At 40.7% G+C, this 25,017-nt stretch overlaps 3 protein-coding genes across 5 annotated transcripts in view; all 3 read right to left on the bottom strand.

Moving 5' to 3' along the window:
* Positions 1 to 13,002, bottom strand: part of pigg (phosphatidylinositol glycan anchor biosynthesis class G (EMM blood group)) — a 37,914-nt gene extending 24,912 nt beyond the window's left edge. The window contains exons 1-7 of one of the 3 annotated variants that reach the window (XM_025063248.1): positions 12,493 to 13,002; positions 12,192 to 12,397; positions 6,864 to 7,073; positions 6,164 to 6,188; positions 5,900 to 6,063; positions 4,536 to 4,674; positions 610 to 822 (exon numbers count right to left, since the gene is read on the bottom strand). In XM_025063248.1, the coding sequence (XP_024919016.1) occupies positions 610 to 822; positions 4,536 to 4,674; positions 5,900 to 6,063; positions 6,164 to 6,188; positions 6,864 to 7,073; positions 12,192 to 12,397; positions 12,493 to 12,646 (1,111 nt within the window). In that variant the 5' untranslated portion in view covers positions 12,647 to 13,002. Of the gene's footprint in view, positions 1 to 609; positions 823 to 4,535; positions 4,675 to 5,899; positions 6,068 to 6,163; positions 6,189 to 6,863; positions 7,074 to 12,191; positions 12,398 to 12,492 lie in introns of all 3 variants that reach the window. The other 2 variants (XM_025063247.1, XM_025063249.1) reach the window with 2 other exon arrangements.
* Positions 13,003 to 13,542: 540 nt separating this feature from the next.
* Positions 13,543 to 20,625, bottom strand: guf1 (GTP binding elongation factor GUF1). The gene is made up of 16 exons (XM_025063360.1): positions 19,744 to 20,625; positions 19,246 to 19,357; positions 18,988 to 19,136; positions 18,769 to 18,849; positions 18,598 to 18,675; positions 18,422 to 18,505; positions 18,269 to 18,333; positions 17,969 to 18,172; positions 17,463 to 17,602; positions 17,235 to 17,358; positions 16,785 to 16,917; positions 16,209 to 16,352; positions 15,756 to 15,890; positions 14,553 to 14,719; positions 14,417 to 14,453; positions 13,543 to 14,330 (listed from the first exon to the last, which is right to left on the bottom strand). Exons 1-16 carry the CDS (start codon positions 19,918 to 19,920, stop codon positions 14,196 to 14,198), a joined length of 1,965 nt encoding a protein of 654 aa, XP_024919128.1. The 5' UTR covers positions 19,921 to 20,625; the 3' UTR covers positions 13,543 to 14,195.
* A 1,056-nt stretch (positions 20,626 to 21,681) lies between these two features.
* The window catches only part of gabra2b (gamma-aminobutyric acid type A receptor subunit alpha2b), a 21,331-nt gene continuing 17,995 nt past the window's right edge, over positions 21,682 to 25,017 (bottom strand). The window contains exon 10 of the mRNA XM_008327283.3: positions 21,682 to 24,155. Within this exon, the coding sequence (XP_008325505.1) occupies positions 23,847 to 24,155 (309 nt within the window). The 3' untranslated portion in view covers positions 21,682 to 23,846. The remainder of the gene's footprint in view (positions 24,156 to 25,017) is intronic.

Below are 25,017 nucleotides of genomic sequence, written 5' to 3'. Positions count from 1 at the left end.
AACAAGACTGAGAGCAGAGCTGATTCAAGGTAATGCTGATCATCACAGAGAGGCAGCACTTACAGAATCCTCACTGAAGCTTTGGCCACCGTCAACAGTAACCGTAAACCAGAGATCGATGAAACTCACGGGCGTGTATAAGAATGGGAAAAGCTTTCAAGTTGTAAAACCCACTCCCGTTTCAAGCCCCTGGGATCGGCAAGAGCCGACGTCTGTCCATTTTTAAGCTTTGTCAAACAGAGTTTACCGTCATCTCCGTCCACCGGGCTCTAACTGGGGTCACCTCACAATCACATCCTCCGTCACCTGCTGTGCTTTATCATCTATTTCCCAATAAATCACAACAGTGTTGGACCAAAAGTGACCTGATAATAAGACAATAACACTAATAACACGTGGTGAAAAAGAAATATTACACATTTGACCTTGATTCTAATTTGCACACTTTTCATACTATTAATATCAGCTGCTGTTGAGTGCATTTTTCAATCTGGACACAGTGACTGTTAATATCCACAATGAACTGCATTATACTAAAAGCTTTCTTTCAAAGCAGCTCTGGTCTCTTTACAGATGCAGAGAGAAAGCGGAGTGGATTTGAAAACCCACCTTTTTCATAGCTGGGCAGGCTGTCTTTGAGCAGGCAGCTGAGCTGGTGGCCATTGAGATGCAGGAAGCGCAGTTTGTCCCGGAGCGATGTTTCCTCAAAGACGCCAGGGATGATGCGGCCCACACTGTTTTGAGAAATCGGTAAGCCGAGACCCAGTGCCAGGGTCGGGGTGAGGTCAATCTGCTCCACTACATCCGGCTTCAGGGTTCCCTCTGAAACGACAGGGCGAGAACAGAATTAAAAAAAAAGAACAGAATCATTCTGTTAAGTTCTGTGGAGTCATTGTGAGCCCTGACATTTTCTTTTTTGTAAAAGACTTTTGTTTACAACACAACACAGGACCAGAGATATAAGTGATTCCACCAGCTGTTAGAGTGGAGCCAGCAATCAAGCACAGTCTACGTACTGGTGGACTTGATGAGGTCTGTCTGAAGAATCCTGCAGTGACAGTGAAGTTACATTTGAAGAGGAAAAACAAACAAACAAAACTATAAATCCTGTTTCCGTGTTTCATTAGCCAATGGGTCAGGGCAGTGACGCAAGTCAATAGACATTATTAGTAAACTCCTGGGAAACATGATGCGAGATGACCCAAAAAAAAAAAATCTTCTTGTGACCCATCTTGGGGTTGTGACCCAGTCTTTGGGAAAGAATAGTAAAAGTTTTACTTAATTATGGGTTTTTCTGAATGGATTTACAATTGTTCAAGAAAAAACATATTAGAGTTGGGAGAAAAATTACTTTTTTTTAAAATGTAACATATTAGAGTTGGGAGAAAAATTACATTTTTTTAAATAACAGTACTGCTGTCTGTAATGGTGAAAGTAAAATGTCAAGTATTATACTAATTTTTTTGTGGAGATAAAATATTGCTGCAGACCAATCTTTACAGTAATGACATCATTTGCGATGATTTTGAGATGTCCAACCACACATCGGGATGAAAAACATCTCTGCAGTAAGGTGAACTCATCACCGGTTCCTGAGGATTCTGACAAAAAGAAAACTATTAACATTTTGTATTGTGTGATTTCCTTCACACAATGAGGCCGTGGAGCAGCTGTACGCCAGTACTGCACTCATGGGCTGTGACTAGTTATACAACAGAGCGCAGAACTGATGTATCATCACTCAGTGAAAGGTTAAACACAATACACGCTGAGTCACCGGTGAGAAAACTGCACCTCATCAAAATGCCAAACTCTGCTACGTAAAAATCTTTATCTTTGTGGCATCAGGGCGACGTTTGAATTCAATTCTCATGCGTGCGACAATCAGAAGTAAAAAAAACAAAGAAAAAAACGTTATTACGTACGAGCTACAGCAGGTTGGTTGTCAATATTTTATATTATATTATTTGTGTTTTCATTTGTAAGATTTTTTTCTTATTCTCTTCAGTCGTCTCTTCAGCAAAACAGGAAAATACACTTGAGCGTCAGCAAATGAGGTGAGCAGCCTCGGACCCTGGCGTGCCTTCATCTCGTCATTACTGCCACGTCTTCAGCGCTGTCCACTAAGTATCGTATTAATCTGCATTGACAGCGACGTCTTCCCGGCGATGCATTCAGATCTGAAATTAATGTTCAGGTAGCATGCTCTAATGAAGTCCACAGACATCCTGCCGATGTTGAAAAACGAAGCAGTAACACCGTGCTAATGAGACCGGGGGGTTGCATGAAGTGATGCTTTCCATACAGGCATTCCCTGGTCAGCACACACCATTAACATTTAATCAAAAGAAAATCTGAGTTTTATGGCCACAATAAATATTTACACCAATCTTTTATTTTTTAGAAGAAGAGGTAGATGTATTTTTTTTTTGGTTTTTTTTTTAAATAACAAGAAGAAGAGGTAGATGTTTTTGGGTTTTTTTGTAGGTCATGTTTGCAAGAGTTTTCGTCAACTTGTGTACTAGGGTAATCAAACAGGTGTTTGGCAGAAGTTGTTTGTTTTTTTTAATATGGGGTTAGGCTCTTTACTATAGGCTTAGATATTAAGACAACCATACACACGTTCAACTCTGGTGGTCCACATAAAATGACCTGGTGAGCCAGATTAGGCCCGCGGACCTTGACTTTGACATAACAGTCATGAAGTTTCAAACTAAATCCACAGTGAACACTCACTAATCAAAAAGATTCACTTCTTGCTCCACTCTGCCTGTGGGTCACCAACGCTCAATGGTTTTCACCGGATTCTCTTCATGATGAAAATGTCTCCAATTATCTGGACTCCGTGTCTAAAGCTGATTTAAATTCAGGCCTGATAGAACGGAGCTTTTTATTTTATTTCTTTTATTCCTATTAATATGCAACACTGGCAACGTAGCGTTCAATGAAGCCACAATTAAAAAAAAAAAACATTTACAGAGGAACTCAAACCTTCATAAAAAAAAAACATTTACAGAGGAAATCAAACCTTCGCCTGTCCTGGCCTACAACAGTCATCTTTGTAGGTCTATATTTTAGAAAATAGGTCAACATCATCTTCTGTTTGTTGGATTTGAAAAACGGTTGAGATGAGGTGACGACAGGGTGAAACTCCAAAGACGTGAAGGTCTTTTTTTTTCTTTACTGTTTTGACCCTGGTGATCAGAGGTCCACAGCCAGTGGGATTACAGTTGTTGTAGAGCTACAATCAGACGACCACAAGCTGGGGATTTAATCTCCCACTCAAAGATGCTGTCTGGTGCTTTTTACCTTGTCTGATGGAACAGACGCACTTCCCTCTGTGACCACAGGGGTCTCCAAGTCTTTTTTTTTCTCTTAGTGTTCATAACGTCAACATCTACAAGAAAGAACCTGGAGACCACCCTACAGTTTCACCTTGGAACACTCATTCATGGTTTTCTGTGCTATACACCACAAACCTGGGCTTTGAACAACCATTCACATTCACATTCACACCTTTGGCCAATTTGGTGTGAACGATGGAAGAAAGCCTGTATGTTTTTTTTTTTAGACTCTGAGAGGAAACTGGACACACAGGGAGAGAAATGAAAACAGAACTCTAAACATCCAGACAGACCCTGACCTTTTTGGCGTAAGGCAGCAGCATTAACCACTCTGCCTCTGTGAGTCATACCAAAACTTAAAATCAAATCTGAACAGAAAACGGATAAAAAAAAGTTTAAATACACCTATCTGTGGTCGCATTAGTTTGTGATCTCTAAATCTCCGACATCTAGAATTAATGAATGAAGAGAAAAACATGACGTCATCACCACGGGAGAATCAGAGAGCCAGCAGGACCCCGGATTTTTAACGTGAATGATCTACAAATATCTACGCAAGACAAAACTTCAAAAATAGACTCGGCTGAGAAAAGCAATTATCGCAGTAACACGTTCAGTTGTTGCTGAGAAATAAAGTTCTACTCCGCCGCGGCTACTGGATCTCTGGAGGTGACACAAATGCTTCGCCACCATGTGCTTGGGTAAAAAACGTGTTAATTGTGAATTGAATAAAGTCATGTGATGTCATCAACGATACAAGTTTGTTTTGTCATATTTCATAAACAAACATTACAGAGTAAAAAATTCTGAATAATACTTAGTGTGAATGACGTAAGCCTGGTGTGAATTTTTTCACACTGGATTCTGTTTATCAACAAACAAGTTGAGGTTGTTATAGTCAACGTGCTGAAGTCGGCTTCATTTTGGTAACGGCGTGGTCAGTGATGCCCAGTATTACCCTCGTCCTACTGAACTGAGACGACAGGATCATGGAGACACATGATGTCATGTGATGTCATGACCGCTGTTTAACAGCAGGAAAAAGAGAAGAGAGTTTACTCTCACTCTCTCACCCTTGCTCCCTCCATCCCCCCTCTCATTCTCACCTCGCCCCTCTGTCTCTCACGCCCCCTCCCTTTCACCACCAATTTCTTTTTCCATTATTATTTCAACGACAACATGAAATTGTACCTTTTCTCCTGAAGGCTGGACTGATGAGCACCAAGGGTGTGTTGACCTCCGGCTCTGAAGAACCTCCATGACTGCCGGTCTCAGACATGCCATGGTCCCCACACAGCACCAGCAGATAAGGCAAAGCTCCCTCTGTCTGCTGCATCATCAACAACAACAACGAAAACAGATGAATAACGTTAACATTGTGTTCCTCTTTTGAAAATGAGACTCACTCGACGGTGCTTACTGTTCTACATGCATCATTTTATATTCTACACTGAGAGGAATATGTACAAATCATTTTCATACACATATATAAATATATATAAGTATATATATAAATATATAAAGTTATATATAAGTATATATTTATATATATGAATATATGTATACATATGTAAATATATGTATAAAACGTATATACATACACAACATAGACAATATATACATATATAAATATACATATATATTTACTGTATATGTGTGTGTGTGTAAGTGATTTGTACAAAGCAGCCGTGCTGAATGATGTTATGTCATGGCAATGCGGAGGAAGGCATTAAATGTTAGCTTTTAATGAAAAGCACTTCCTGTTCCAGTTTAATTTCACCGGTTGAGTAGGGAGAAAAAAAACACTTCAGAGAGAGAAAACAGAACAGAGAGAATGGGAGGCAGGTTTGTTGAGAATGACATATTTTAATCAAGCTTCAATTTTTTTTTTCCTCAGGTGATTCAGTTTCCACAAAAGCCATGAAAACCTTTCATTGAGGATGAGTTCGATGGGGAAGCCTGATGAGTCATGGCTGCGGGGCCAGGTTTAGAAAGAGGCCTGCAGATGTTATCAAAACAAAAGCCAACTTCTGCTGCATATTACAATAGTCTCAGAGGAGCAGGATCTTAATTTATAATTAAAGAGTGAAATTCAAGCAGAGATTAGCAGACAGCGCTGAAAGACAGAGACGGTCGCGATTCCTGCGTGGGTGAGATGACGGGGTTTTTTTTTTATGATTACTTCTGAAAAATATTTTCTTTTTATGAGGAAATTAACAACAGTGATGACATACTGCATCTTCTGCTGACTGCAGGGGATGAATTGTTTACTGAGAAAATGTCCCTGACTGTGAGTGTTATGTGTTTTACCGTTTCTTTTCTCCATTTCACTGAGCACACTTGAAATCTCTGCTCTGACTTTTGTGGTAATGATGTAGAGTGTAAACAGTGAGGGGATTTTATACCTACATTTACAAAACGTTTATGGTTTTAATTGGTTAATGCTGAGAAACCCTGTGTTTCTTTAGCTAATTAGTGCTAATGAGGCCATATAGTTCATAGTCCAATGCAATATTTTGATTTTCTGATCATTAAAGATAGTGTATAAAAATTACCTTTGAAATAAGGGCAGAGTGGATCTTCTTCAAAATGTCGTCCATCTCCAGCAGCTTTGGTTGGATGAGTGAGCTGTGAGGTCCACTGATGTGACCGATGTGGTCCAGGCCCAGGTAGTGAAGGATCAACATGTCCCAGTCGTCCCTTTTTAGGGTGCTGTCCAAATGGATCAACACATTGTTGTCAACCTACATAACATGGAGACATATTTTACATTACTAAACTGAGATTGGTTAAAAAAAAACCTTTGAATATGTGACACCGATGACGCGTCACATTGTTGTCAACCTACATAACATGGAGACATATTTTACATTACTAAACTGAGATTGGTTAAAAAAAAACCTTTGAATATGTGACACCGAAAAATAGTAAATGTGATGAAAAAAAAACTAAATTGGGTTGAGTGAGGTACAGTATATATTGAAGGGATACAATATATGTTGATGAACTGAAAATATGTTGATGAGATGCAGTATATGTTGATGAGGTGCAGTATATATTGCTGAGGTACAATATATGTTGGTGAGATAATGTATACAGTATATTGAAGGGATACAATATATGTGATGAAAAACAATATGTTGATGAGTTGCAAATATGTTGATGACGTACTGTATATGTTGATGAGGTACAGCATATATTGAAGGGATACAATATATGTTGGTGAGATAATGTATATGTTGATTAGGTACAGTATATTGAAGGGATACAATATATGTGATGAAAAACAATATATGTTGATGAACTGAAAATATGTTGATGAGGTACAGCCGGTGTCAGCTGACTGCACCAGTTTTCTTTTTTAAGGCGTCAGCTAAAACATTTACAGGTTGACACATTTGACTGCATGTCTGTAAATTTAGTTCAACTTCCCACACTTTGACCTTTGACCTTCCAGTATAAAACCACCAAAGCACTTTTCCGCACAGCTCCCCCGCAGATGAGTCACGCCGCACGTACCTCAGTGTAGTCGGACACAAAGAAGGAGGTCGTGCCGTCGAACTCCACAAAGTGTTTGGGGAAGAGGCGAATCCAGGTGTCGTCTCCGTAGAAAATGATCCTCTTCCCCGCTGCTCTGGCCTGCCAAATGAGGTTGTCTTCCAGCAGTGCAGGGGAATTTAGGTTCATTACCACATCAATGAATCCTGGAATGCTGCCAGTGGTGAGAGCCTGAGGAGAAATGTGTTTTCTCATTATCCTGTAAACTTTATTTTTTCTCTTCCAGACCAGTGCCGCGTTTAAGTTTGCTCGTATAACTGCAGCTAATAAGGTCGAAGCCAGGACGTACTGTAAATATCATCAATTGGTGAGCCTCAAACTAGACTAATTAACAACACACACAAAAAATGTATCATGTTCAATGTTTCTTGTCTCTGGAAATCTCGTCGTGTTGGATCTAAAATTGGACACTTGACTTGAGTCACACGTTCCCGAATCAATTCTGCTGACACGACAAAAACGTATACAGCTGACTCGGGAATATGGACATTTACAAGGCATAATTTCCACAGATTAAATTACGGAGGGTGCAGTGGAACACGCTGACATCGGTGTGACTGACAACAAAGTGCGGCACGTTTTGAAAGTCAGGCGAGTTTTCAGCTCATCGTCCAGGGAAAGTACAGCGGCCAGGTCTTCTTACACTGAAGGAGACATGGTACTGCAGATGCTGGCAGGAAATACTGTTATTTAACCCCCCCATACCTCCCCCCGTGAGCATCCGTGGGCACAGCCTCGCACCATCCAGGATGCTTAGAAATCTGAGCTCATATCCGAGATGACCACCCAGTATTTCAGAGAGACCAGGAATCTGCTGATGAAGCTCCGTCGGCAAATACAATGTCATCTCTTCTCCAAAGAAGCAATTTTTCAAGTACACCCTGATGGACTTGTCCTTATAAAACAGCGGATTATCATTTCACACGGTGTCTCTACTGTCTGCAGCATAATGTTTACACATTAGTACGGATGTGTGCAACAAGAGGGGTCGGCACCCCCGCGCCCCAGGAGGTCATGAGCTGGTTGATTACAGAATTGTTTTATTTCATTTTTCAATAATCACAACTAATCATGATCAATCGTGATTAATCAGTTTATCAGCTCATCTTCATCTCTGAGAATGTTTCTCCGACTTCCTCTATCTCCTGCCAGTGATCAGTTTATCAGCTCATCTTCATCTCTGCCAGTGAAGATGCCTCATGAAAAAAACAGACTGTTCCCCTTTAAAAGAAGTCTGTCTGCTGTCAATGACAGGTTGATTAATTAAAGAAATTAAAAAACGTAAAAGCATGAAGATCAGAATGAATGCATTTGTTTTGTTTTGTTTTGTTTACTTCTTTCTTTTCTCTCTCGTTCTTTAGAAATCCGATCCAACGACAAGTCATCATCTCAAAACCCAACAATAGATCAATTAGTCCAATTACTGGCCTGCGTCCTGCACTGGAGGATGTGATGTAACACTGGGGCAAAACGTTGTTGTACTGAGGAACGCCGAACCTCCTCTCTCTGCAACTTCAAGTCTGACGTGAATTATTTAACAGACGTGAACCTCCTCATTCTTCTCCAACAGCGTTTAACGTGAGACGTAATGTTACATAACAACATGACAAATGTAATAAACCGCTCTGACGCTGCAGCTACGCTAACAAACTGGAACCGTACAGAACCACGGACGGCAGACCAGCCTTTCACGCACCAACAGTTCCCTGGTACCGATGGGGATTGCGGCTGGTTATGATTAAGTGAATTCATTGTCCAGCACCACAGTACTGTCTGAGCAGCACTGTGAGACTGGGCCACATGTGATGACAGAACCAAAGAGGGAACTCAGTACTTGTCTCTCTCTCTCTCTCCCTCCGTCAGGGTCAGAACTGAAATGAAATCATACATTTTTTTGTAGACTTTGGGCTGGTGTGGGTGTTTACACTGTTTGCATCATAGTCTGGAATACAAAAAAAGAAAAACTGTAAAAAAACATTCAGAGACCAGGGTGTGTTCTCTCTCCAGCTGAACTGTGTATCTAACTCATCTGTACCCAGTGTGTGTGTGTGTGTGTGTGTGTGTGTGTGTGATACTGTAGTAACTTTATTAGACGCTGAGTAAAAGTTGGAGATAATGTGTGTAATGGCCATGCCGCTGTGAGATAATGATACAGGACGGTCGGTGTGTCATGACAGCTAATTGGGTGCAATGCAGCGCGAGTTAGGCTGCGAATGGTGGTTGTTTTGCACCGCCACCTAGTGGTGCACTGCCAAAACTAAACATGCTGATTGATGACGCTGCTGCTGCTGCTCAGATTACACTTTATAGGGCTCTTAAGGTAACAGGCGCTTTGGATACCATTTGCAGTTTGACAGGCGACGTCGGGACTATTGATACACAGTAGCATTTTGTGCATTGATTATAGCTTTGTTTTTGTGATGCATCAGCTGCAGTGTGACGGGGGGGTGGGATCAGGAGGGTGGGCTGTGTTTTTCTACTTTATATTAGGAGCTTAATGTAATAAGTCTCAACTCCAGAATCAATCAAGATAGTATTTTATTTCAGGCAGGCTTGTCAACAGATAAGGGAGATTTATGGAAGGAGTAGCAGCATCACATTAAGGTGTTGTGTCTCAAATGTACTGTGACCACTTATTCTGCTGAAACCTGATTAAATGTCCCCTTCTGCCGCTCTCACAGATGTACTTGTAAAATCTCAGCAGACCAGCAAATCACACTGTGAAGTTTACACACAGCTAAGGAAGCGACAGTTTCAATATTTCTACCCTCCTGTGGACGAGCACCGTGTCGTACCGTACAGTATGTGTGCAAGTATCTGGTGCAGTACGAGTCCTTCATGCTCCAGCTTCCATGTCCAGTATTTTCTGTCTTGTAAATTCTCCTTTTTTTTACCCATTACAAGGTCTTACACTTACAGTGGGGTTGTATTTCAAAGAGGTGATGGTTTCTACATCAGTGGTTCTCAGATCTATCACACCACGTGTCACCATTCAAAATATATCGGGCTCTCCAAGTACTACCAGTACGACCAGCATTCAAATACACGCTGTTCAACTGAGAGCAGTATATGAAGAAGAAAATGTATTTTTAATAGGACCACTGGGCTGTTTATCAGCAGTAGCAGCACTTCATCTTGTACTTCAACCTAATTCAAAAACAACACAAACTCGCTGTTTGTGTATGTGTTTTTCACACAGATATACTGTATTCCCTGAAGCATATTCTAATCCTTAATCTAAATCTAATCTGACCCAAACTAAATTTTAAACACATTACTATAAACACAACAACTGTATTCAACCACGCTAACAATGGGAATCAAATCTGCCCAACATACTTCAAGATGGACCAGTGTACCGCCAGTGTGACACGCACCGCAGTTTGAGAACCATCACGCTACATCGTGGCTTTATCCTCTTAAACAGTACTGGGAGGATTACGGAGCAGCATCTGTCTTCCTACACGTCTGCCTGAATGCAGATAAGTCCCCCCTCCGCCCCCCCGACCAGCGTCAGTCCACGGAGCTCCCACTGACCTGGTTCCCTCTTTCTCCATCACCAGCTCCAGGAGCTGCATCCACCCACAGACACAGAAGTTGGAAGTGTTTCTCCATCGATTTAGTACGTTTGACAATTTGAATTTTTTTTAAAAACTCGGTCAGAATAACTGAACTTTGGAAGAGATTTCTTTCTTTTTTTTATTTGATCAACTTTTACTTTTTTACAATTACTAAGTCCAGTAATAAACAAATTATATATGTCATGATTTCTATACTATATTATACTATAAAATAATCTATATTCTTAAGTAGTATTATAGTAGTATAGTATAGTTTAACTACAATTTTACGTGTCACTATATGAAACATAGTCACCTCTCTGAATGTTAACAAAATATTCATCCTATTGTTGTTGTTTTTTTAAATAGATTTGTCTCCATCCAAAGCCACCCCGAACTTAGACCACCAATTAAAACACTGCTCTAAAATCCCACACACGGCTGCTCTTCCTCTCCTCCCTCACTCACTCACCGAAAATCCCACACACGGCTGCTCTTCCTCACCTCCCTCACTCACTCACCCGTTGCCCTCTCTTTCTCACTGTCAAGCAGCACATGCCTTTTCCTCCACATATTGCTGACCTGAGGGATTGCTGAGCGTGCACTCTTACGTCTCCCGTCGAGCCTGTCTGTCCACACTAGCAGTAGAGTTTTCCTTGAGTGAATTTTAGCTCCAATCTTCCTCTTCCTCCCTATCTCTTCACCACGGCCGACTGCTGAAGGTTCGCCCTACATTTTGACACCGAAACAGTTCATGCTGTTTCACATGACGGCTTCACTTTAATTCATTCTAACTGGCCCAACTCTGGCCACAGTCCTAATGGACAAGAACGAGCTGCTCTCCTTTCTCCAGAATAAAACTGTCTTTGAGACGCTCCTGAAACTCCACTGAGCCACAGTGCCCACTGTCCAGGTGTAGTGTAATTACTGTGTACTATGTGCTCCTATGTCATTGCTTTATTTTCATTATTTTTAAACCTTCCTGACATGAACCAGGGAGCCTCAGCACCGACTGCCAGCTACTTCAGGTAGAGTAGAACCACCGGCTCCTTATTTATCCATTCATCGACCACTACTTCATCCCAGTGAGGATTGTCGAAGCCAAGAGCAGCTTATATTTGGAAAGTCCACTACACGGTCACATATTCAGAAACAACAACAACAACTTAGCAAACTGTCGCAAAAAAAATGATGAGATGAAATATTCTGAGAGTCACTGTTTAGACAGGTTTCGCTGATACTGTAAGAGGCCTGTATTAAAAATAATAATAATAAAAAATATTTTACCATGCACCACCAGAACTGCTGATGACAGGAAGGTAGGACACTAGATTTAAACAGTAAATGCTTATTTTTGAGTGCACTCTTCTAAAACTGAAGGAGAAAACACACCATTTTAGGTCAACTATTCTAAACTGCTGCAAATATCTTTTTTTATATTTTACTAATGTAGAAAACTTCAGGCTGAACCGGTCTCTATAATATTTGTCAAAACTCTCCTTACTGAAAAGATTGGTTTGGTTTTTGCTATGGAATACATTTCTATATTTAAAAAACAACAACAAAATGATATTAGTTACACACAAGAAGACTTAACTGAGTCACATCCTAAAGATAAAAGTGACCGCAGTTTCTTGATTTGAAAGTTGTGAATCATGTCAACAATCCTAGTTTTTGTCAGCTGTGCTCCACACCTCCACACACCCACACCTGAGTGTCATCCTCTCACCTTGATCCTGGGCATGGTGACAGTCGGAGGTCTGGCTTTGGCCACAAAACTGTGTGAGGAGCTTCTTTCCACCACATGTCTGGTGTAAGGCATGTACAGGCGGCCGTTGGGTCCAAAGACAAAGTCTTCTCTCAGGGCGTCCACCAGCATTATGACCACCTTTTCAAACAGGGGATGGGGCACACGTGTGGAGTTGGGGGAACGACCTGTGAAGGAGAAAACTCACCATCAACCCAGGAAGAAGATACTGAAGTTGACACACACACAGACAGGCTGGGAGGTCAGGCTGACAAACACCCACCTGTCACCGGCTCTGGTGGCAGATCTGACAGCTTGCTCTTGGAGGAAACTGAAGACTTGACAGGCACAGGAAAGAATCCCCGGAGGAAGAGGGCAACGCCAATCACTTCAAATATCAAAATAAACGAGGCGAAGACAGACGAGCGGACCTTCATTCTGCCGGCTGCCGATGGAAACTTCTGAGCCACGTATAGGTCAGGTATGATGATCGGTAGCTAACAGTTCCCACGCAGTGAGGGTAAAGGATAGACACACATGTCGTCCAAAATCCCAGGAAATAACTCTCCCTTTTTTTGAAAAGTATTAATATTTATTTAACTTTAATTTAGATATTCTGGGACGGAATTAAAAAGAAAACACTAGCACAGCAACCATTCATAGCTACTTCCGCATAGATAGCAGACAATTACGGGTACAACGGAGGACCAAACAAGGTACGTACGCGCTACGTCAACCACCGTCGTTACCGTAATTGTATTTGTTTAAACACGTAATAGTAATACCAAAAGTTAAATATAAATGACTTGAGTTGTCAGAATATTATTATAAGTTAAATATAAATGACTTGAGTTGTCATGACTTGAATATTATTATCAAATCCCGTATGCAAAAAAAATCCGTACTTTCCTTACTGAGTTTCTCTGTGTAAGTACAGTCTTATTGTGTAGTGAACGTGAAAGTGAATTATTTATCATTGTGACACAGCACACCGCGACACACACAACGAAATGTCACCTCTGCTTTTAACCCATCACCAAAGTGAGCAGCTTAGGCGCCCGGAAGGCGGCTCAGACCACCTCAACTGGTGGACTCGAACCTGAAACCTTCCGGACCGCTTCCTTAACCACCAAGCCACCATTGCCCATAAGTATACATACTTTAGATGTTGATATTTGTCTCCTGACGGATTTAACTGCTGCATGTCTGAGCTGCTGCTGCCACCTACTGTTAGAACTCCGAAAAGGTGCAGAGGCCACTAAAGAGGGAGCAGTGAAACAATGTGAAACAATGTTAAAATGTTTGAGTTTTTATGCCAATAATGGTATAGTCATTTATTATTATTATTTATTTACACAAGAAATGTTTTATAGTTCAATAATCCTAACAGACTCAGGGACGTTCAACTGTATATCCCTGGACATTTTTTTTAATTCCCAACAAAATCCTTTCATTTTATTGAATATCAAAAAGATAGGAAAGGATGCAACATTTGTTTCATTTTAAATAGTTATATTCCCAACAGTCATCATTGTAAACTGTTGTAAATAATAAACAGTCACTGACAGAAACTCATAGTAGTCCTTTTCCTTGAAAAGCAACATATTTGTGGCTGTAGAGTACTCCTTTCTTTCATCTGACCGATGGCATACTTTCAAATTTTCAAAATAAAACATCTTATAGAGTTTATTCTGTTACTACTGGAGTCTGGAAGACATTATATTTTAAATATTTATTATTTATTTTGTAATGAGGAAAGTCAATGGACCGGTACCGGTCCGCAGACCTGGGGTTGGGGACCCCTGCTTTACTGTTAGTATGCATTCCTTTTTTCTCCGAGTTGTCCTCAGAATACTTGAGTGTGGTCTGAACAGCAGGAGTGAAGTAACGTCCAGTTGAAGTGACTGAATATTTTTAAACTTTATTATTGGATCAGGCTGAGGCTAATTTCCTTTCCCAGGTTTTGGACACCTTCAACGTACGAGTCTATTTGTCTTTTCTCTTTAAGACGTTGATAAAGGCGTCTTTAGGGACATCCACGTTGCCAATTCGCCTCATCTTCTTTTTGCCCTCTGCCTGTTTCTTCAGCAGCTTCATCTTGCGAGTGATATCCCCGCCGTACTGCAGAGAAAACACAACGTCACATTTATCCACAGTACATGAAAACATGCTCGAAAATTTTCCAAACTCCAATTTCAGCTACTTACACATTTAGCTAGCACATTTTTCCTGTATGCCTTTATGCTGAAAGACACATTAACAACATTTTAATTTTCTGAAGACAAATGAAGTCTGCTTTTTATTTTCCTTTCTTGCTCTGAACGAAGCAGCCGTTTGACATACGTCTCTCTGGCGATGACTTTACTTCCAATCGCGGCTTGCACGGCGATCTCAAACAACTGCCTTGGAATGGAGTCTTTCAGTCTCTCGCACATGGCCTTTCCTGCGGTGTACGCACGCTCTCTGGAACAGAAGAACACATGAGATGAATGACATTTGATTTGATGATGGCATCACAATACAGTGTGTCATCGTTTTACATGTTAACGTGGAGTCAAAACAGTGAGACATTTGCCTTTAAGAACTGTAAATATATTTATACATATACATTTGTGCATATATGTATTTATATAAATGTAGGTGTGTATATTTTTACAAATATACAGTGTATACATACTGTATATGTATGTATGTAAAATATATAAATACATATCTATTTATTTATATTTATATATGTACACGCAAAATATACTGTACATACTGTATATATACATATATATGCATATATGTAAACATATGTCAACATATACCTTTTTATACATTTCATGACAACTATCTAACAGACCGATGGCGTCTGTGATTGACAGCTGATCACCTCGGTTCCTTCCTGCGCTTCAGTGACATGTGGAACGTTTCAGAGCTTCTAACAAGAACCCAATAAATAGGTTCTGCTCAGTGAGCAGTGACGCAGAGCTCAGCTCCGCTGTAGGGTTCACAGAGTAAATGGTCAGAGAGTAACTACGGCTGGTGAAGCGTTTCGCCCTTCAATTACCCCAGCTGGCTCTGGATCCCGTGCAGGCTTCAGCAGCCAGTACATTAACTACAGCTCTGCTGTGCATCATCACTTTTTGAGAAATGACTCCTTTGTCCTTCTCACTAATGGAATGAAGTCCTTGTGTGGAGTTTTAAGTCACTATAACTGGTAATGTTAGTGCTCTCTGCCAAGGAAACCATCTCTGATGTGACCAGACAAAAAATAAATGCCTCTGTTACTCTGTAGGTTCAGAAGGATGACTCATGTTGGTGGATGTTTTTCAGGGTCAAACAACCTTGTCCTTATGTAAACTCTTCATGATGGAAATATAAATGTTATTATTTTAACGGCTCGGCTAACAGGAGAAAAAAACTATCACACCTCATAGTTTCACAATGTAATCTGTATTTTGGTGTTTATATTGACCTTTGGTTTTTTTGGTTAAATATAAACATAATTATTTATTGTAACGACTGGCCCAGGTTCATAAAAACAGTTGTTGACGAGTTTTACCTTGCATATCCAGACGACAAGGATTTAAGATGATCGTAGAAGTCGACAACAACTTCATTTAATGGGAAGAGATACTTCATCATGACGCGCTGGTCGTCTATGTACACCATGTTTTTCTGGACGCCTCTGCGGTTCTTCAAAAAAAAGAAAAAAAAATTGGTTTATACAGTACAAATAATCAAACCATTGATGCATACCTGTTTTAGGATGTCGAGCATTTTAAATTTTAAAGCAAAACTCTAAATCTGTGGTCTTTAACAGAAGCCCAATGACCTCTAGTGGGTCGGTGGGGGAACTGCAGGCAAGTAATACGTTTTGTTTCCCCCACATTTGTCTGCAAATTTAAACCACTTCAAAGCCACGTTTAATGAATTAAACTTACACAAAGCCATGATGCTGGTAGCATGTGTTGAATGATATATATTTACATTTTGTTATTATTTTCACCTTACCAGGCAAAGAGTCATGATCTGGCCTGTGTACGTGTCTGGGGCTAGAACAGTGCCAAGGACCATAGGCTCCAAATACTTCGACACTGAACATCTGTCTGGAAACTGAGCTGGGTTCACGATGGTGATCTCCTCACTGCCATGTTCCTGAAACAAGAACCAAGATGAAGAAAATACTGTAGTAGGGAAATGGGACTTACAGATACCAAGTAAAGGTTACAGTAAAAAAATTAACATCTTTTAACATTAGCTCTGGTGCCTGTGGTCACAGCAATAAGTACACTTTAAATGTTTTAGTAAGAAGAAAATTCCAAAAACCACACTCTAATCCAAGCTGACATCAGAGAGTATGCTAAATAAAATTAAGCCTCTCCCCACACCCCCTACACCCTCCACCAGAGAGTATGCTAAATAAAATTAAGCCCCCCCCCACACACACACACTTAAACCAGTGATCCTGCAGCGCCTTCTTTTACCAGTCAATATATTAAAGTCAGGACAAACGTTTCACTGCAGTCATGACCAAAGCCAGGCACAAACGTGAGAGAAGAAAATATATGAGCAGGACGTGGCTCTTACTTTGATGAGTTTGGGTGAAGAGAGGACAGCCTTGTAGGGCACAGTGGGCGCCGTGACTATAACGGAAGCATTGTATTCCTGCTCCAGCCTCTGATTGAACACCTCCATATGTAGGAGACCCAGGAAGCCAAGTCTGCAAGCAGTACACAGGTCCACTTCACTTTTACTTAATTGATATTCATGCTTTTTAATTACAAAGAGCCTCTGTGGAAATAGTCCAAGAGTGCAGCTGGATTTATGATCCCATAAATACAGCCACAGGCTCCCCCTAGAGTCAGGATTTTCATTAAAGGTGGGTATATTTCAAATTAAACACGGAAACACGAGAGGGATGGAGAAGAATGGTCCAACATCTTCACATCACAAATATTTCTTCACGTTTGGTCGCAGTAACGTTAACTAATAGAATACAATCATTTATCCAAAGCGACTTACAACAGGCGTCCTCACCTCCATCCTGCTCCCAGGGCCAAGCTGCTGTCCTTCTGTGCCGTGACACTGGAGTCATTCAGGGTCAGCCTGTCAATAGCACTGCGTAGACCTTGGTATTCAGACTGGTCCATGGGATACATCCCTGGGATGAAGAACACAGAGTACACTCTACTACTGAAGTCGACAGGATACCTGTTTGTATTTGTAAATAAATAAATGTGTGTGAAATCCAGAGTGGCTCCTCACCAGCAAAGACCATCGGTTTAGCAGGTTTGAAGCCTGGCAGCGCCTCTACTGGCCGCTCCTGGAGGTGAAGCGTATCACCAATCTGTGCCTCCTTTACGTCCTTCATCCCTGCAATTATGTAGCCCACCTGGCCTGCAAACCTACACAATGGAAAACAACACAATATATATAGAAATTCCACTTAATAATTGTTTGAAGAATTCAGAACCCATCGTGTGCCGTCTTCAACTTTCACAAAATTCCTTCGTAACAGTCGGCAGGTACAAGTTTTCTGTCCTTTTTCTTCTAAATCTCAAAAAATGTCACAAATGTTTTTTTAATTTCCTTTTGTACATAGTGAAATTAAATTGATAAAAAATGTTTTTAATAATATTCAGCCTGCTGAATACTCTCTATGTTCACTAACTATGTAAAAGCTGACAAATAATCAGTCAACCATCAGAACCGTATTTTTTTCAAAATAAATCCATCATGAAATTCTTTGGATAAAAAAGGGAAACACGTACAGCTTCTGTGTTGGGAACTCTTCTGGTCGCAGGAGCCCCAGCTCATTGACCTCGTAGGTTTTACTCAGATGTGCCGACACAATCTTATCTCCTTTCTTGACCCGACCTCCAAACACAGCGATGTTGGCCACCACGCCTCTGTAGTGGTCGAAATTAGAGTCAAACACCAGGGCTTGGAACGGGTCATCGATGTTTGCATTGGGCCTACAGATATAGAAAAAAAACAAGAAAAAAAAACATCAGAATTTCTTCCTAAAATTAAACATATTTCAGTTTACATGTTACAAACAAAACACTTACGGTGGAATCCTGTTCACAACTGCCTGCAGAACCGATTCAACATTTGTTCCATGTTTGGCTGATATCTATAAAAAAATGTTCATGAACAAATAAGACTAAAGAGACAATCTTAAAAAATAAAAACAACTCATATTGGAATATTCTTCAACTCACTCTGATGCATTCTTCACGTGGAATATCAAACAGGTTTTCAATCTGTGCCTCCACTGACTCTGGATCAGCATTTTTCAAGTCAATCTGAGGGAGAACATGTTAGAATGGGAATAAACCCACATAAAGAAACACAGAGACTTAAAACAGCAGTGTGTGTGTGTGTATTGTATGCATACCTTGTTGATGACAGGGATAATGGTCAGCTGAGCTTCGAAGGCTAGGTAGAAGTTAGCCACCGTCTGTGCTTGAATTCCCTTCAGATCAGAGTGATACAGTCAGGAGGACAACTCATGCTGCAGGTTAGCAGCTACAGTGACACAGCACAACCAGAACTTTGATGTTTGTACCTGATTGGCATCAACGATCAGAAGGACGCCCTGACACGCAGAAATAGATCTGGACACTTCGTAACTGAAGTCCACGTGACCCTGACGAGAGAGATATTTGTGCAACATTAATACTACAATAATTGCAGTATTGTATATAGCAAATATTTTCAGAGCAGCCCCAGGATGCCAGTTTTTAACTTTTTCTTTTTTTACCCTCCCATCACTGCTGTCACCCACCGGTGTGTCGATGAGGTTCAAAAGATACTCCTGACCCTCGTAGTTGTAAAACAGTGAGGCCGTCTGGGCCTTGACCGTGATCCCTCGCTCTCTCTCCACCTGAAGCTTGTCCAGCACCTGTTTGTTCTTCTCAGTCTTGGCTATTGCACCTAAGGGAAAAACACACCTGGCTGTAAATGTATGTGTGTGTGGAGTGACGATTATATAAATATAATATTAATAATAAGGCTCCGTTCTAAAGTTACTGTCAGCTCGTACCAGTCATTTCCAACAACCTATCCGCCAAAGTGCTTTTTCCATGGTCGATGTGGGCAATGATGCAGAAGTTCCTGATTCTGTCCACACAGAACTTGGACAGGTCAATGTGCTCCTTTTTAAAAAAATGGAGAAGTTAGTTCACAACAAACGACACCAATGACTGTTCGTCTTATTCGTCAGTAAATACTGTATACAGCCAACAAGTTTGGAAATAACCATGAAGTTTACACATTAAGGATGATAATTTCACTGGTATACTCTGCGACAATAGAACTGCAAGAGAACTTTACTTTTACTTGGAAAATACAATATATTAATTGGACAAATTCTGTACAGGCCAGGAACTGCATTCTTGCTCAGTAACAAACAACAACAGGTCTTTGTCCAGATGGAACTGTATACAAATTGCTACCACCTGCATAGCAAATCCAAACAATGTCCCATCTCCGTGTTTTACTGTAGTGTAGCTAGTAGTGTATCTACTCCATACCATCTTACCTTGTCTGTCTGTGAGCTCATCGACCTGCGGCCGCTGGAGGAAACACAGAGTCCACTTCTCCAAAAGTGTCTCAGTACTGTGTAACTCAACCCGCTGCAGCAGCGGTGGGGTTTCGGGTAGCTTTTTATCTGAAAGACTCCTCTCAACAGCGGAGAGAACACAGATAACGACGACATGTCCTCTTTTTGAACAGTAGTATGAATAAATGGCAGCCTAAGTGAGCGGTCTATGTACAAAACACAGTCCTCGGAGCACTAAACATTGTTATATCAGTGACTACGAGGTTGTTTTTTTTACTTCATGTTCACTGTTACCCCCCGGACTCGGTGTCCACAAAAATAAATAACAATATAACAATAAAAACGATCAAAATAGACTAGAACGATATTCTCTGTACATGAGCTTCACGGGCGCTGCCATTTTGAGTCACAGGTCACTAGCAAAGAATTATGGGAAATGTCGTGTCACTGTAAAAATGAGTTGCAGTTTTAGTAATAATAAAAGAAACGTATGTTTGTACAAATGTGTTCGTGAATGTACTTCCATAAGTATAACATCTTATCTATATGACAAACGAATTCTCATTTTATATAAAAGTACAGTATCTCCTTTTCCTCTTTGAGAAGGTATAGTGTAGGGATCAGGGTGATATCCGGGAGTAATCGGAAGAATGAAAACAAGAGCGGAACTGAAAATTGTTTGACCACAGTTTTATTACAGGCATATGGAGTGATGCACGCGAGGTGGTTTTAATCACAAAACAAAATGTATTTTTAGTACATCAGCGCTTACCGACATCGGATATTTGCACACCTGCGTCAAGCTAAAGCTAACCACACCGCAGCAGCAGCGGAAGTGACATCATCGTACCTACAGGAAACGATCATTTCGATAAGCTTCCGGATGTCCCGCCTCCCCCACGGATGAAGGGTAAATTTGGATTCCAGTTGCTATGACAGCGCGACTGCCTCTTACACAAGGAGAGGTTTCTGCTCCTTTTCTTTGTGAACAACAAATAAAGGTCTTTACGTGGACGCGCGTGATCCTGAGTTGCAACGAAGAGTAAAAGCCTTTAGGCCAGAGAATTATTGTCAGCAACAACAAAATAACAAAACAAAATATATTGTTTTTTTTTTACTTTTTACATTTCAGCAACATTTTAAAAAATATTTTATAACACCAGAAATCTCCATGTTTACCCTCATTTCCATGTTTACTCATACCATTTGATAATGAATTGACTTAACTAATGAAGCATGTAAATGTATGGCTGTAAATATATTACATTGACAACCTCGTAGGAGTCAGAAGTTCTGTGCCCTGTCTGGGCATTAACATTCTATATAATATAATATATAATAATATAATAATGTGGCCTGAGCAAACAGCCCCCGCAGAGAAAATTCGACCTTACATGAGGGGGTCTGTGCAGAGCTTGAGTAATGGAAAGACCAGGAAAATTAAACCTCCTTGAGCTTTGCATCACAGCCCGGTGCCACGGGGCTATTTGTGGGTCTCGACGACACTCTTTTCTTGTCTTGAGCAGCATTCGACGCTGACGGCATCCTCTCCTGCTGAGAAGAAGGCTGCATCCTTCACGGTCTTATTATCAGCCCGAGCCGCTGTAAATGACGTGTTATATTACAGGAAACACCTACAGAAGGAGATGGAGCCGGAGCAGTTCTCCGAGCAATAATGACATGGAAATAATACCGTACATGTAGAGAACATGATCCCTGTTTTGGCCATTATTGACAATTCAATTCCATTCATCACCCTTCAAGCCACTGCTTATATGAAACCTGTTAGAGTATTTTCAAAAAAGTGTCCATTTACTGCACAAAACTGACACATTTCATTCTTCTTAAAACACGGTCAGATCTAAACAATTCTGTTTTTGGCTTCAATAAATGAACCAACAAAGGTTACAATGGCAATAATGTGGTTTTATTAGAAACTGTGCACTGAATCAAGCATCCACCTCGTGAACAATCGTTGTAACCGGAATGTTTGATATTATATCAGGACGCTGGATATAGGACTGAAGTAAAAATTAGTGTTTTGTATGCAACGACACAATTCCTGTGACACATGAATGAATAAAGAAAACAAGATTTTTCTTTTCAATCCTCATGCAAAGTTTGATATAACGATGAAAGTTGAATTAAGTTAAAACACAGATGTGCAGCAGAAAAAAAAATTCAATTTTGGAAACAAAAAAATCTTATGTCTACTGATATGGGGCTGAAAATTATTTGTTTATCACAAGGACAGACAGAACCGAATATCACAGAGCGACTGTTCATGAAGCAGAGTCACACGGGATTTATTCATTCCATCTCTCTATTATCTACAGCGTTAACAGTGTGTGTTGAGGGTCACGGCAAAGGCTGGAACCAATTCCCGCTGACATGAGACGGGAGGATATAGAGTGCATCCTGGATAGGTCACAGGCCAATCAGAAGGCCGACACGCGGAGACAAACAACCATTCACGCCAAGATTCACATCTACAGGCAATTTAGGTCTGGATGGTGAGAGTAGCCGCACAAACCCACACGCACTCGGCAGCTGATTGTTGCTGATAAGACGGTATGGCTTTGGAGTTAGCCCGACGTTGCAGTGTTCACGGCAGCACAGCTTCATGTAATGACAGTGTACTGTAGGTCTACGTGGTACAGTGATGACGTTCCATGTCAGAGGACAGGGGCGGTCAGGTGGGGTTTTTGTTTTTCACAGCAGTTCACACATTTTAACATGGCAGACGGACACCGACTGTGGACGCAAAACAAAGTCAGTTACACAAAGACGACAAAGATTTCTGCTGCACTCTATAAATGCACCTCTACATCAAATCAACACTGACCTCCACAGGCGTGACAATGGCGTCCAATAGGAAGGTGTTTCACTGAAAAACTCAACTATTTTGCAAAATGTTATTATTAATATTAAAAAAATACAAATAATTAGTTATGTCTGACATTATCATTTTGCCAATATTGTCCAAACACTCCGATTCCGATATCAACTGATACCGGTTGAAGAAAACTGTGTAATCAGGTTTTATTAACGGAGGAAAAAACGATAACAATTCTTACTGATATAAAGTAATTAAAAGCGGCCAATAATGAGGGTTTACCAGATATTATCGGATATTCCTAATAATAATCCACCTTCTGAATTCCAATGAGTTATCTAGTGTCAGGAAGAGCATCTAGCCCAGACTTTCCCAAATTTTTTAAATTAAATGTGATGCTTGTTTTTTTGTTTTGTTTTTTGAGACAAGGCAAAAGAATTATCTTACTAAAGTCCCATAGAGCATCTACAAATAAGATGTCCCAAAAAGTACAAATAATGAAATATAAAAACACATTCTGAACATGAATGGTTTTATATTCCGATCATATTTTTTACCCCCCTTACATAGAACTGATTTATTCCTTATTAATTTTCTTAATGGCTGTCTGTTAATGTGTTTACAGCCATTGGTTTACTGAAGCTCAGTACTTCTGGAGGTCAGTGTTCGATTCCAGGCCCATATCCGTAGTCATAAATAATAAAAACAACGTCAACACTCTAACAATATAATACAATGTGTTTTTGCATCGGCTTGGACAAAAAAAAAAAAAAGCCACTCTTAGTTGGCAAAGACGTGAATAAATATAAGATAGAAAGTCTCTTTCACTCTTAAGAAAACACACAGTACACACAGTAGTAGTAGACAGTTGGCAGTGAGCAGCCAAAAAAGAAGTAGTCTCAAATAAATGTGTTTGTGTGTGTGTTCACGTCGTTATTCTTTTCTTCTCATGTTGATCCACAGTGGCCACACAGTTACTGATAACTGGAAACACAATTCTTAGGAAATAAGCACTGTATCGAAAAAATTCACACGACGTGTCACCATGAAACCATGTAATATAAATATACGTACACATTTACAAAAATCCCGGCGTCTCAAAAGTGCTGCAGACGGTGTAGAAAACAGGAGGAGTTAGAGGATCACACAGCAATCCAGGACTTGACTCTGAAAAGGTTTTTTTTTTTTGTACACAGTTACTAGAGGTATTTGTTTCACTCTCCCAGTCCCCACAGCAGGGGAGACTTCAGTTGGAGGGAACCATGTCCTTTATGACCGGTTCTCTGTTCAGGTACGTGGCCCAGTAAACCAGGTTAAAGCTGCCAAAAAGAACAGGAAACAAAATCCTTGACATCCTGTCAATTTTGCTCACGCTGTTGAACGTCTTCTTGGCGTCTTGTGCTTTGCCATCTGTTTTGGCTTTGTTGGGGTCTGCAGCGCCCCCCTTGGCGATGGTGGGAAGTGTGCCAGAGTCCTTGGTGATGTTGGGCGCGTAGTTGGCCACTGCTACGGCGTAGGCGTTGTTCTTCTTGACCACAGAGGCCCTTTCTTTCCTCTGATGAAAAGAACAACATGGATGTCATTGACCAACGGTAGACCCTACTGCCATCGGTTTCAAATACGTGGTAATGGATGGTTGCCATGGCGATAAAAGATTCAAAAATGTCACAGAAAAAGAAAAAAAAAAACAAAACCTGAAACAAAACACAAGGTTGTGGAATGAAGTATCTGACAAAAAACCCATGCACAGACAAGCAGTTCCTGCTGGGGCTCAAACCAGGGACGGTCTTCTTGTAAAGCAAGATCACTAACCGCTCCTCCACTGTGTGCCCATGTGTAGTTCCTGTATTTGTAATCAGGACATGGAGGCAGAAATCCCCCTCTCTCTCTCTCTATTATTTTTCCTCCATCTTCACAATCATGACAATCTTTGTTCTGCTGCCTCCGCAGTGGAAGTGACCAGGCGTGACTCATTTCTGTGCTGTGCAGTCACACTTGACCTTTGTCTGTATCCAACACTGGTTTGTTTCGGAGGCTGTGGCTGCATCACAGCAGCACAAATATAATTAGTTTTAGTTAGGAACCAAACAAGGGAAAACCAGAGTTGTTTTTTTTTGTGCTCATTATGGGCTGTCAGCTCAGCTCTACAATCCAAACAGCGTGTCTGACTGTGACATCTACAGTATCACAGCTGTTCACGCTGAAAACATGCAGCCGGTCTCCTGACGCAGCATCGGTTCTTTGTTGTTAGCTGAGAACTCTTCAAGGTCCAAACCAGTGCCTGTTTAAGACAGATGTTCATTTACTGTGGACGCCCTGCTTGTTCATACCTGATTAACTTCTGTATTAATTAATACAATTTTCAGACACAGACATAAAGTATAGAAAATGATCCACATGTTTGAAGGAGCAGGAGG

Source organism: Cynoglossus semilaevis, chromosome 15 (genome assembly GCF_000523025.1).
Source record: "Cynoglossus semilaevis isolate Cse_v1.0 chromosome 15, Cse_v1.0, whole genome shotgun sequence".
NCBI classification, from domain to species: Eukaryota; Metazoa; Chordata; class Actinopteri; order Pleuronectiformes; family Cynoglossidae; genus Cynoglossus; species Cynoglossus semilaevis.
The sequence above is the reverse complement of the archived record's forward strand: the minus strand, read 5'-3'. Positions and strand labels throughout refer to the sequence as shown.

What these genes read in the sequence shown, in the direction of transcription:
- guf1 (XM_025063360.1), bottom strand. Translation starts at nt 19,920, where the DNA reads ATGTCGTCGTTATCTGTGTTCTCTCCGCTGTTGAGAGGAGTCTTTCAG. An exon ending in TAGGTTGTTGGAAATGACTG is followed by an intron (nt 19,137 to 19,245) that starts GTACGAGCTGAC and finishes TTTTTCCCTTAG; the next exon opens with GTGCAATAGCCAAGACTGAG. An exon ending in AGATCATGACTCTTTGCCTG is followed by an intron (nt 15,891 to 16,208) that starts GTAAGGTGAAAA and finishes TTTTTTTTGAAG; the next exon opens with AACCGCAGAGGCGTCCAGAA.